The 13,109-nt window shown below is 39.2% G+C and overlaps 1 protein-coding gene across 6 annotated transcripts; it reads right to left on the bottom strand.

Annotated features, from left to right (window-relative positions):
• Positions 1–424: 424 nt before the first annotated feature.
• On the bottom strand, positions 425–9,659 carry cep162 (centrosomal protein 162). Of its 6 annotated transcripts, none has more exons than XM_061289500.1 (29): positions 9,526–9,659; positions 8,842–8,919; positions 8,382–8,475; positions 8,063–8,213; positions 7,621–7,682; positions 7,488–7,537; positions 7,077–7,107; positions 6,856–6,936; positions 6,561–6,767; positions 6,145–6,190; positions 5,566–5,833; positions 5,243–5,441; positions 5,027–5,130; positions 4,913–4,954; positions 4,502–4,621; positions 4,055–4,186; positions 3,761–3,873; positions 3,494–3,569; positions 3,281–3,407; positions 3,021–3,169; positions 2,807–2,905; positions 2,486–2,719; positions 2,105–2,308; positions 1,742–2,027; positions 1,433–1,565; positions 1,225–1,366; positions 1,053–1,151; positions 800–934; positions 425–727 (listed from the first exon to the last, which is right to left on the bottom strand). In XM_061289500.1, the coding sequence occupies exons 2-29, from the start codon at positions 8,890–8,892 to the stop codon at positions 551–553; spliced, it is 3,612 nt and encodes a 1,203-aa protein (XP_061145484.1). In that variant the 5' UTR covers positions 8,893–8,919; positions 9,526–9,659; the 3' UTR covers positions 425–550. The 6 variants fall into 6 exon arrangements, with proteins under 6 accessions (XP_061145484.1, XP_061145489.1, XP_061145488.1 ...); XM_061289505.1 differs by having other exon boundaries at positions 5,060–5,130; XM_061289504.1 differs by having other exon boundaries at positions 8,403–8,475.
• Between the last annotated feature and the right edge of the window lie 3,450 nt (positions 9,660–13,109).

The raw sequence follows: 13,109 nt of genomic DNA, 5'->3' as shown, positions 1-13,109 counted from the left end.
AATAGTGGGGCGCAGGTGTCAAGCTCCAATCCTCGGGGTCGCATTCCAACATGGTTTCCAAGATTCCCTCGTTAAACGCACCTGCGTGAAAAGATTTTGTTCATTTTCACGTTCTGCAGGAGCTAAATGTAAAAAATGCATACTAAGCGAGGTTCCAAGTCTAAAAGCACAGTCTAAAGTCTTTTTTAACCTCATGTAGTGTACCTATTGAAGTGTCCAACCTTCCAACCCACAACCTTTCAGTCTCAGGGCAGACACTCTTAACACTAGGCCACTGAGCATGAAGCATCCCAGGTTCACTAGCACGCTCTGCCATAAGGCTGGAAAACCTTTTTTTGTAGGTCTCCGTAAGGTCTCTTTTCAAAGCCGTTTTGTTCATATAAAGAAACACAACGTTACAGACAGATGACAAAAAACTCTGATATATATTATAAGATTTTTATTTTTCTGTACATGTGCTATGAAGAAGTGGGGTTTTGACCAAAAGAATCCTTATGATTTGTCTTTCTGGTCAAGCCACTGTGTCTAATGGTGCGATCTCTGTTGGGGCTCACGAGTCCGGAGAAGGGAAGATCATGCCCTGTCTTTGCAGATGTTTTATGATATCCAAAATGGAGTCCAATTCCAAGCGGAAAGCTTCCAACTCTCTGGCTTTATCCATTGCAAGGCATCTCCAATGATCCACTTGTGACTGCTGATCGCCCGTGAGCCACGAACCTCCAATGATCTGTAGGAAGAATTTGGTCACAGTTCACACACTAATTTGCACCATGGCATTATTTGTCTTAACCCAACCTACCTGGTTCAACTGCTGTTCTCTGTCTTGGTGTCTCAGCTCCATGGTGAGGATCTTTGCCTCCAGGGTACAAAGGAGTTTCACCTCTGGATTCTGTGCTTCTTTGGCTTCCTTCAGTTCCTTTAACAGTTTGCCCAACTGAGTTCCAAAAACAAAAAAACCAACAGTTTACATTTAATACATTTCCACAGGTGCTATATCACTCCGAGTGGTACTTGAACTGAAAACTGTGTCAAAGAGGGGTGGATTAAACGACCTGAGTCTCCAAAGCTGCCTCTCGAGTTAAAGATATTGCAAGAGCATCTTTGGCTCCCTGCATCTCTTTCAGCTGATCTTGCAAAAGCTTCACCATGATCTGTAGAAGAATGAAAATGCATAAATGAGTAAAAGGACATTATCATTGATTCTTCAGAGACTTAAATGATCACCTCCTGAGTGTTCAGTTCATTTGTAAGTTGCGCAACCTTTGAAGAAGAGTGCTCCATGGCGTGAGCGACACGCAAGTGGTCCAATGCCTTGAGGTTTTCTGCCTTAAGAGAAGAAATCTGCTCCAAAAAGCGATCCCTTTGCCTGAACACATCAACGCATATTCAGTCAGACCGATGCTTTTGCGGAGCTCGAAAGTCTTTCACGCACTTGCACAGGTCCTCCTGAGCTTGTACGACATGCGATTTCAGTGCCTCCTTTTGCTGTTCATATTGAATCTCGAGCTGCTTCATATCCTCTCGAAGAGCGTCATTCTCCTTAAGCACCTCTGTGATGTGACTCCCTGTCCGATGTAATTACAAAACAAAAGATGGGTCACATATTACATTTCACATGTAAATGTTGTAAATAATGTGCCCTCCCCCCCCAAAATAAAATTCTTATCATTCTTAAAATTACAATATTAGTTGCATTTCTCACGCAATAGCTGCTCGGACTACACAGTTCTCACATGGGTACCTGTAAAGGCTGTGGGCTGGTAGGTTTTCTCACACTCAGTGGGAGGGAATATTTCTTCCTCTGGCGATAAGGCTGATTTGACCGGAGATACTTGTTTGGACTCTTTGGTTTGTGAGTCTTTTTGGCCGGAGAGCATGTTCCTCCTCTCTTTCTGCAGCCTCTCCACAGTACGGGTCAGCTCGTGAATCGTTTGTGTTTTGGTAGCCAACTCTTGGTTGAGTCGAGTTATGCGACCACTTTGTGCTTCCTCAGCTTGTCGCTGGTGTCGGGTCGGGCTGTGCAGGGTCTGCAAGGAATATATAGGACTTCTCACTTATTCGCTCAATTACACTCACAGACACACACTCACGAAATCAAACTAACCTTTTGTTTGACTTGTTTCTTGAGAGTTTCAATCTGATCCTGAAGAAAGATTTCCTTCTGCTTGTAGGCTTCCTTTACTTGCTCAAGCTCGACCTTCATTCTTTCAACTTGCGACGTCCATGACTCAGTCACTGATGCTTCTTCCACATCTTTTTTGCGCTTCAGCTGCTGCTCCAATTCAGATATCTGATGCTCGTAGCGCAGCTAAATGGTAAGACACAGGTATCGTATGATATGAATCAAAGACAGTACAGTTCGATGTGTTTTGATTCAGAGGGATTACGCTTCAATTCAATATGGTGACACTACTTTGTAACTATTAAATTATAGCTATTATAAACAAAATACTATTGACAAGCTTTCAAGAAATAGGAGTTATACCTTGGTGTCCTGGAACTGTTTCTCCATAGAGCGTAGGTTTTGTTTGGCCTCTTCATCATGTCTCTCCATCTCTTCCTCAATATGTTGAATCCTACGTTCAAGCAGGGTGTTGATGTCGTTAGACTCCCATCCAGTGGCCCCATCTCCTTGAGCATCTGCAGTGGCTGCAGCGGCGATGAGCGCTGGCAATGAGTTTGGGTTCCTGGATCTTAGTCTTTGCTCCAGCTGCTTCACCTGCTCAAATCAAAGAGACTTTTGAGCAATTAACATGATTAAATCTGACAGGAAAAATTGCAACAAACTGGCTTATGAAAGACAAACCTGTAGTTTCAAGTCTTTCATGCTTTTAAAGTCTGTTGTTTTCTCTTTTGATTGTACCACATTGGTTCTTTTAACCATCCGGGCTTTCATATTCTCTACCTGAAAATGAAATTAAAAATAATAGCTTTAATGTCGCTTTCAGAACAAGTGCAAATAGGGGACATCATTAGTTCTTGGCTACTGTAATCATCTGAGTTGCTTGACAGAAACTGACCTGATCTTTAAGTAGATCAATCTCTGTTGTAGCAGCCTTCAGTCGCTCTGCATCTCTTCTGGACAACACTTCCTGGTTTTCTGAAAACCACTGGAGCTGCTTCTTAAGTGCAGCGACTTCTTCTTTGTACGTTTCTTCCGGTACATTGACTGGCATATTCAAAAAATTGTACCAACACAAAATAGACATTTACAGATTACTCTAAGGATTTTATAATTAAAGAGAAATATTCTATTTCTGCTGTTTGTTGTCAGTCCTACCAGAGTTGGAGATAGTCTGCACTTTAGCCATATCTCTCTCCTTCCTGATTAGTTCCATGTCCCGATGCAGAGCCTGGTTCTCCTGTTTCAGTTTGTGAAGGTCGTCCGACAGTTTTGCCTCATTTATCTACTTGCAAGAAACGTTTTAATGCTCTTTCAGGAAGCTCCAAACAAGTTTACAATCTAAAGTAAATATGCGATAGTGACACTTGCCTGAGATATATTAATGTCAGCTAATAACTCTTTAATACGATGGTCCAAAGAGCTTGAAGATTTACTGAGCTGCTCTCTGAAAGAAGTGGAAAACATGGTTGTTTAATATTCAATAGACGTAATGGTTGGAAAAAAAAAAGGAGTTGCAAAAGGGCACAATGCTCTGACTGCAGTTTAAGAAAGAAATAAAAACACACACACCTTTTAAATTGTTCACCTTTTAAAAGTCGCCACTGCAGCATTGCCGATGCCCCCCACATCACTTACCTTGTGAAAACCAGCTCACTTTGAAGTCTTTGGTTTTCACGAAACATCGCTTGCACGTCGGCCGTACTCTTTGCCCGCTGAGTTTTCAGCTGCAAGTACAGCTTCTCATTCTCCTGTAAAATGTCACCCTAAAGTTAAGCTTTCTGTGCATATCAGACAAACAAAGAATGGATTCTGGGAGCACTAACATGTTTCTGCCTGCCAGCAAACAATGAACGTAGATACAAATTTAAAAACAAAAATTGGGACTCCAAGAATAAAGAAAAAAAAAAAATGACGTTCAAGAATGCTTACTTGTTGGTAACCTTGAATGATCACCTCCTGGTCTTTTATTTCCTTATTAATCTGTTGCAGAGTTTTCTCAGTTGTAGGATCCGCCGTCTTTGTCAGTTGAAACTTTTTACTGGCTTCTTCTGCACTACGCAACTACAATGTCGGAAAAAGATCACAGCTTGCGGTTAAAACATTTTCAAACACAGCTATTATGAATACAGATTTACCATTCCCGTGCATATACAAGTAAATTACATTCTCTTGGAAAATTATGAACAAAATAGAAAACAAATCATATGAAACTAGCTTGATCCATCAGCTTTTCTTTGCTGTACTTGGTAACCATAAAAGGAACACTGCAGGTGCTTATGGCTATCACAATAGCTCTATTTGTAAATATTAAGCTTATTATTAGTGTTCTATAAACACAAACCCTGACATCGCATTGTGTTTTGTTCATGTTTCAACCTTGCTCTGCAGAACATAGTTTTGTTGTTGGAGCTCCTCTTTTTGTTCCTTCATTAATTGCAGTTCCTTGTCCCGCTGGGTCAGCTGACCTCTTAGCTCCTCTGTCTGGGAAATGTTTTTCTGGACATTAAAGAAAAAAGAAAAGCAAAAAATTGTTGCGAAATGGCAGAATGCAAATACTATCATACCTGGAGGGAAAAAAATCAATCTCTTTTTCAAGCTTGATTTTGCAATGATTCCACTGAAAGCATCTCCTGATTATGATGCATGTTATGCAGCATGTCAAACAAGCACGTTGAAACATCAAGAATTAAATTAAGGAGTATTCCTGCGACTAATTCATCACATTAATTCCATTCTCACAGCATTGCCACCAAACTGTTCTAACTGTTTTATGCAAGCATATCTTACAGCACTAGTTGGAGCGTTGGTGTGGAAACGCAACTCTTCACCCTTCATGTGAGAATAAATTAAAGAGTAGATTTAGACGTTTGTATGACAACAACAGGACGGCAAAAATCGTACATCTGCTACTTCCTGGCAACTGTTTGTGGCCACCTGCTTTTGAAGGACATTCACCAATGACTGGACAGACACCACGAGCTCACTGCTCATTTTCTGACCTTGGTCTGCAAAATATAAAAAGTACAGCGTAAATGGTGAGATGAATGAGTTCAAGTCATCAATCATCTACAGTTTCCTCAGAAGGAGAGTTTAGCATTTAAAGTCTTGTGTGTAAACCTGTTTTGTTGCTATCTTTTTTTTTCTCAGTTTGGGGGCTGGGCTTTGTTGCTCTGGAAACTGAAGGTTTGGTTGCAGCAGCACTTTTCGTCACTCTTGGCGATCTTTTACCGTCAACTTTCTGGACTGTTGGCGTTGCCACCAAGGGCTTCCTTACCGACAATGTTGAGGGAGGATTGCTAGTGTGGCGAAGGGGTTGCTACGCGAAAATACAGAGAATGTGTTTAGATTTAGTTTAAATCAGAGTAAATGCGACGAGCTAGTTCAACTTGATCACATGAAGATTTTACAATGGAACTTTAGAATTTGAACGACCATCTCACAGGTTCTTTCTTTTCTTTGCCAAGCTGAGAGGCGGCGGAAGGAGTGGAAACGTTTTGTTCTTGCATCAGTCTCTCCACTTCTTCTCTAATACGCTGTGTCAGGCCAAAGTTAGAATGTTCTGGCTGGATGCATTGAGAGCTTTTTAATGTCTTCATTCCTTTCAGCCTCTTTGACTCAGCCTTCTCTGCTTGCTCATGGTGTTTCTCATTTTTGGTCAAAACTTCAAAAGTTCTGTCTAATGGACGGCTGGGCTCCTCGTCATGCTCACTAAGCAATGTGAGAAACAAACAATTACTGTATATTAATAACCAAATCAAAACATGCAAAATATTCAGCACATAGTAATAGTGTAGCTAGTGGATTCAAAAGCCTACTATATGCAAATACGTAAAACTCAGAAGCTGAAATAAACTGCATTATATAATCAAACTTTTTTTTATTTATAGTCTTCTTTTAGGTAATCATATCCTGTATTTGAGTCAGACAAATGTTTTATGTCAGTAATAGCTTGTCGATGAGGAGCATTGTTAATGAATACAACAGAGTGTCTGATTGCTGAGAACAGTTTTGTCACTGACCTGGATGGTCGGATAGGTCGCATCAATTCTTCAGCAGTAGGTAATTCTAGATACAGAATAGATATACAGAATATCACGTATATAATATCACACATTGTTAATAAAGAAATAAGGACTAACAGCACTTAATTGACACTGAGCTACAGCTACAACAATTGCAAAACAATATTTTCACTTTAAATGTGGCTCTCAACACAAATTGTTATTATGATAATCCTATTTAATTATGTCATTATTGTATTTTATTTCATGAGATATATTATAGAGTGCTAACATTAAAAAGGTATTGGGGGGGCTAATTTAAATAATGAATTTATATTTTTTAAAGAATTCATTCTATCGGTCAATAATCTGGAATGCAACTGTTGCATCAAACAGTTAAGATATTAAGACAAGTAGAGTTCATAATACGATACCAGACTCATTGGTAGTGGCACATTCAGGTGACTTTGTAGCTTGCTGACATTTGGAGGACAAAGCAAGTGGTCCATTGTCACTCTCATTCCATTCCAGTGACAGATGATGTTGTTTAAGGTCATCTGACTCCTCTCCAGTATTAATCTGCCGATAGGCATTGTGAAGGGCATCCATCTCTGATCCTGCACTCTGTACATAGAACAGGTCTGCCAAAAAGCAAATATATAAAGATATTACCACAATCCAGGCATTTATATATATCTTTGTTTAAATCTCTTATTTAGACAGTTTTACCTATGTCCTGAGAACTTGTTACTTGTGGTACTTCTTTCATTTTGCCTTCAATCTGTCCTTGGGAGGCATTGTATGCATTATCTTAAGAAAAAAAAAAAACAATGTTAAATGGATTTGATATGCCAGAGATAACATAAAACATGAAATGTTGACGTTTTTATGCAAAAAAACATGTTTACTAGATGGTGTTGAATCCACTGTGTAACTTTCGCTTGCCTTACCTTTTGTAACAACTGGAGACATTTTTAACTCCTGAAAAATAAAACAGCCCTAAGGATTAAACATTATTTCCCCTTACAATTTTCATTTGATGAAAAACAAGCAATGTGCTTATAATGAGAGAAAGACAAGTAGCATTGTCATTTATGAAACCAAAAAATCCTTTGCAGAGTTGCAACGTAACACAATCACACAATGATGACAGCAACCAGCTGATTCATACAACTCAAGATTCTGATTCTTTGAAACATGTGACCTGACATTGGATGCCAGACAAGCAATCTTCCAAAATGCCACCTGGACCCAAGAGGGTCCATTGGGTTAATGGACAGCACCGCTGGTACTGTGCTGTCCAAGATTAACCCAACTGGGCCACCATTTAAAAAGAATTGTATGACATAAAAATTACAAACCATTACTTCAGAATCCTCATCTTCAAAATTCTTGTTGCACTGTGGCAAACCTGGGAATGTGGAGAAAGAAAAGATGTGATGTAAACACGAAGATAAAGACATATAAGAAGCCAAATACATCCATCCCGCTTACATGGAGAACCTCCGATCTCGTTTTGGTCATCATCATTTAGATCAGGTAGCTCCTCTGCAATCCTGCAGGGATGATCGCCATTTCTCATTACAATGTAGCCTACAGTTATATCCCAAATTATATATTCATGGTCTGAACAGATCATGAATTAAAGTTAATTCTAATTTGGCACATGGATATCTTTTAGATGGCAATGACACATGCAAAATGGAAATGAGTACAATTATTCAGAAACCTTATCACTACTGTTAACGTACCGGTTATTAAAATACAGCGGAACCCGGATGTAGCAGACTGTTACAAGGGAAAAGTTGTTTGTTAACCACCTCTTGCATTTTAATGTAATTTTTATCATTTTTGCTTAAGTACTGGGGTAAGTGGTTTGTCAATGTAAAGCAAATCTAAGATGTAGAAACGCTATATGAAATGCTACTATCCATACCTGAGGTATGAAGTATAACTTGTATTGTCAACCTCTTTGTTCAACTGAGAATAATCTATATTTGATGAAGCGCGTGCTTCGAGTTCTCCGAAAAAACTGGCTTTTTCCTCTTCTTCCACCAAAGTGTCCAATCCCTCACTTGAAGTTGCACCTGTCATAAGAATAAGCGGACAATACAGTATGTTGATACATTTTTGCAGATGCGCTCATGTGATTCTTGCTTTCTTACAGAGGTGTCAAATCCAGTTTTAGAACGAAGCAGCGACATCAATTCATTGTAAATCGCTATCTGTTCCTATTCTAAGGCTGCATTTATTACCTTTCCATGATGACAGGGTACCTTTCAAGGGTTGAAGACTACTTTTTGATGGTGGCAGCTGGTCATGTAAATCCACCGAGTCATCTGAAGCAAACTAAAAAGCAATCGTTGAGTCAGTGAGAAATACATACCTTGCTGTTGATAGTTTATTTTTGCTCATCTGATTTGTAAGTTTACACTATGTATGCTTTTCGGGCTACTGCGGTATTTCATCCCTGTTGATAAAAATGGCATGCCGTTTTGTAAAAAAAATAAAAGAAAGAGGAAATTTGATTTTTTACTTTACAAGTCAATTTACAGTGTGGACTTTTAAATGTTGTGCGTGCACACCCGAAATTTTCAATTAGAGGATGTGCATCTGTGCTCCAAGTATAAATCTTGAGTATGAGAGATTGAAGAATTATGAAACCAATATGATTGAATATTACAACAATAGTATTTTATGAGCAGACCTACTTACCTCCTTCGAGAACAGTTCATCCAGCTTTTCTTTGGCCTTATTACGAAACATTATGATGCTCTAAACTTCTCTGAAGTCCTGGCAATGAGAATGAGAATAAAAATGAGAATGAAAATGTGTATGTAAACCTCACAGTTTGCACCTTTCACCATATCTGTGCGTGACTTTTCTCATGTTGGTATGCTTTCCTACATTGTGCTATGTTTCCCAAACTTCAATGAGCCAATGCACAATTTGTCATTATAAAAATTCTCAACGCACACCACCAAACAAAAATGTCACAAAACGTTTGATGATGGAACCGCAGATTAATTGTGGAAGAGCATTTACTGTATTTGATCTGCCTGTCACTTTGGCATAAGATCGTTGAACAACATTGTTAGTGGAATAGCACAAAAGCAAACAATAGTGCCTGCACGTTGCTCGGCACGCAACACTGCAACCACAAGGGAAATAGTAACAAAATAGCTTTTTGCTCTTTTATATACTAAAAATGTGTTGCTAGCTTTTAGTTTATCTTGCAGACGGTACTGTGTTTGGAAAGGAAATCCTCCTGGATCAGATGCTTTCATTGACGCTCAGCAAATTGTTGGTTACGCTCCATTCATACTGTAGATGAGTAATTTATTCACTATACTGTACTTCTATTTCAGTAAGCACGTTCATGCATGAAATTTAACTCACTTAAAACATGCGACATACAAAAAAAAGAAGCATATATCCTTCCTGGACACTTTGAGTCTTTGATAGTTCCCGGCGTAGAAATATAACCCTGCCTGGATTGGAATAGCTCGTTTTCTGTGAGCGTCAGCCCAGCCGTCATATTGAGTGTGGCAAGTCCGCACCCAAAGTAATGCAACTCCCTACTTCTCATTGCCCCCTTCACACACACGCCACTGTATTTGGACAGGCACTAAATATTCATGTGGCTTTTAATTTGATCGATGTTCACTGACATGTGGCGTTTCACGACTCAACATTAATTCATTAATCAGAACGTCAACATGTCGCGGAGTGTGATTTGTTGAACGATTCGTTTGAACGAATCGTTTGAGTGAACTGATTCTAAAGATTCAGTTCACTTAAACGAAGTGGAACGCACATCACTAATGCTTTATTTATTCCCCTTGGTGTCAGTGTGGAGCTATGGAGCAGGCTTTTTTTTTTTTTTTTTCTTAAATCAATGGGTAAGCAGTCCATCGCGAGACATCAGAAGTAATCTAATAAACTGCTGGAGTCTTTCCTCGCTTTCTCTCTTTTAGAGGTCAGAGAGGATCCATATGAATTCTGTTTTCACCTGCCTCCCTATGTGGTTGTCCTACAAAATCCTTCATTTTACCAAGGATATGCATTATGAAAAAAGGAGGCATGCAGAAAATGTTTTGTTTATTTGTTTGTTTTTGTTTTGGTTAAAGCACAGAATGTAACCACGGGTAAAATTATGCATATTACCTGTTGTATAACCACCAAATTGTTATCTTTTATTTTTCTTCAATTATTATTGGGCGTCCCAATCTATACATAATGTTGTTCGATATGACTGCTTTATGAATTAATCAGAACCTTAGTTTCCTCCCAAAACTGTTTTAAATACCCAGTTATTGTGTGGTATTCTTTCAACAAAAAAGTCACAAATATTACCTTGATTGTGCAGGCAATTAAACAATTTATGTATGAATAATGCTCTACTCCTTTTTTAAGAGCCATTAACATTAATTTCACAAAGGACATGTATCATCTGGAAATGTTCACGGTGTAGCCCACATTTAAATGTGTACCGCTAATGGAATCTCTGTCCTCTTCTGTCATACTGACATTGGAAGCATTGTCACTACTGTTAAAACTGGACGGTTACCTTCATCCCACCACACAGCGGCTCCTTATTCTGATTTATATTCATAAGAGACACCTCTTATAGAAAGTGGCTTATGAGGTTGCACTTCCATCAAACATAATTGGTGTGACCTTCACAAAGACATAAGTGCACTTTCTGTAGCATCTAACCTCCGGTTTTTGATTTAGCGTATTAAAATCCGCAGTGGGTGATGTAAGTTCTTCCTTCCTTCGCAGTTTGGTAGATTACATGCTGCTCCTCGGACAAGTTGACACTTTTTGAGTAATAGCATTTCTTGGTGTTGAAAACTTGGTCTTCTTGAGGCAGTATGTCTCAGACAGAGACAAGAAAGCCTCTGTTTACCCTTCAACCAAAAATATACAAGCTGCTGAATGGGCAATATTAAACATAAAATAGGTACTGTAAAGTACAGCGAGTGTTTAATCATCAGTCCACAGCATCAGTCTACAAGCAAGATCCTCAAAACAATGCCTCTGGGGAAGTAGTAGTCTTTCTCAGGTGCTCACGCAAAAAATTAAAAGGACATTTTCTCGAAGCAAGTGGGTGGGGTGGGGGGTCAAACAAGCTAAAATTCAGATGTCAGGTGGTGGGGCAATGCTGGAGACTATTTGCATTCTCGTCTCACCAAGAGGTGCTTTCAATAAGCGAAGGCCCAAATTTGAGGTGGCATTGGGAATCGAGAGTAAATACGGAAACCTGAAACGAGGAACACGCCGACAGGTAGGCACAGATGCATTGTGAACAAACCCGAGTGGGGAGATTTGGATAGTTGTGAAAGTGGTGATAACATGTATGTATGCCAAGGCAGGGGGAGAACAAGTGGGGGGGAAAAAGAGCGGATGGTTTTTCAGATGAGGGAAAAAGAAAACCATAAGTAGCAAAAGAATTTAAGGAGCAAGATCAAGAGAGGTAGGTGTTTAAGATCTTTTTGAGCTTCGGGTAAGATGAAGTAATCCTCTCAATGAGTCCTACTAGTCTGACACCTATTTTGGGGAATTTTTTTTAAAAAGAATGGAGATTCAAACGGAGAGGGTTTGAACAGAAACTCAAAATGTAAACTTTGAGATGATGCAGAGAATGGCAGCAGACAAGATTGGAAGAAAGTGGACAGGTCAAATTAGTGAGCTCTAGTCATATTGCAAAAATAAGTACTAAATGGGTGAAGGAAGCAAATGCAGTAAAGGTTGGAATTGAAATGCAAGTAATCAAGGCAAAGGAGCGATTCTAAAAAATGCAGATAACTCAAGAAGGAAGGAGGAAAGACGTGACTATGTTGTACTTAATCTTGAAGGTGAAGTGCTCCCAAGGAAAGTGAAGCCGGGTTTTTCGAGCTTCGTCTCAAAGAAGGATATTTCGAAATAAATGCAATACAAGCTTTGATTACATGCGGATGTGTCAATCTGCTTGACGATGCTAACAGAGTTTTTGCAGTTCAACCAGAGTAAAAGGCTGAGGGCGAAGAGGTTGGATAACGTTGGACACGGCTGGATCAATTGTGTAAATTCAGGGCAAGTCTGCTCTCGCCTTAGGAGCCCCTAATGTTTGATTGAACAGTTTATTAAATGGCTCATATGATCTATTATGCGCTGTCTTATGTCTACATCATTTTATTTGCTATATTTGTGATGCTGTTGGTGGCCCCACAAAATAGACATCAGTTCCATTTGTTTCTAGCCAATCTTTAATCTCTGTCCAGAAATTTCTTAACCAGTCTAGTCATAGTTGACAAGTTACAATTTTTCAAATTTATTAGTTTAATTTATTGGTGGTGTGCAGCATCAATATAAAGGAGGCTTCTTGCCGAGTTAAATTAAGAAGGCAGGCAAGGCTATCGTGGGAACAGAGATGGACAGCCTGACATCTGTAGCACAAAGGAAGATGCTGAACGAGCTTCTGTCCATCACGGGCTATTCAGAGCATCTCCTGCACAGCACCATCTACAGGCAGAAGAGCAGCTTTGGTGTCAGGCTAGTGTCACAACCTGGCTTCACTGACAGACTGAGGAAATCTTTCTTCTACCAAACCAAGTGGTTTTTAATTCCAGCCTGAGTAAGAAAATGCTGATTCACATTCCATCATCGTAGTTCAGCTTCCTGCTTTGTCCCCTGTTGTTGTGTTCACTGTGTACATGAGAATAAAATTTAATACATTTAAATGTAAATTATTGTCCACCCTACACCAAATTTCGCAAGACACGTTGCTGTCAAATAACCAAATCCGTATTTATTTGAATTTAAATATCACATTGTGCAGAGTGGAATTTTTTTTAAAATTTCATTTCCATAATTTATGACATACGTACAAGACAAAACATTTTGGGGAAGTCAAAATGTGGTTTTAAATTTGTGATATTCACACATAGATTTTGGAAACAGACTTGGAAATTTCAAATTCAAATTTAAAAAGCATATGC

The sequence above is a fragment of the Syngnathus typhle genome, linkage group LG10 (assembly GCF_033458585.1).
Source record: "Syngnathus typhle isolate RoL2023-S1 ecotype Sweden linkage group LG10, RoL_Styp_1.0, whole genome shotgun sequence".
Lineage (NCBI taxonomy): Eukaryota > Metazoa > Chordata > Actinopteri > Syngnathiformes > Syngnathidae > Syngnathus > Syngnathus typhle.
The sequence above is the reverse complement of the archived record's forward strand: the minus strand, read 5'-3'. Positions and strand labels throughout refer to the sequence as shown.

Coding starts and splice junctions, on each gene's coding strand:
- cep162 (XM_061289500.1), bottom strand. CDS start 8,892: ATGTTTCGTAATAAGGCCAAAGAAAAGCTGGATGAACTGTTCTCGAAG. Junction 7,538..7,620: donor CGAGATCGGAGGTTCTCCAT/GTAAGCGGGATG, acceptor CCACATTCCCAG/GTTTGCCACAGTGCAACAAG. Junction 2,028..2,104: donor AGAAACAAGTCAAACAAAAG/GTTAGTTTGATT, acceptor TATTCCTTGCAG/ACCCTGCACAGCCCGACCCG.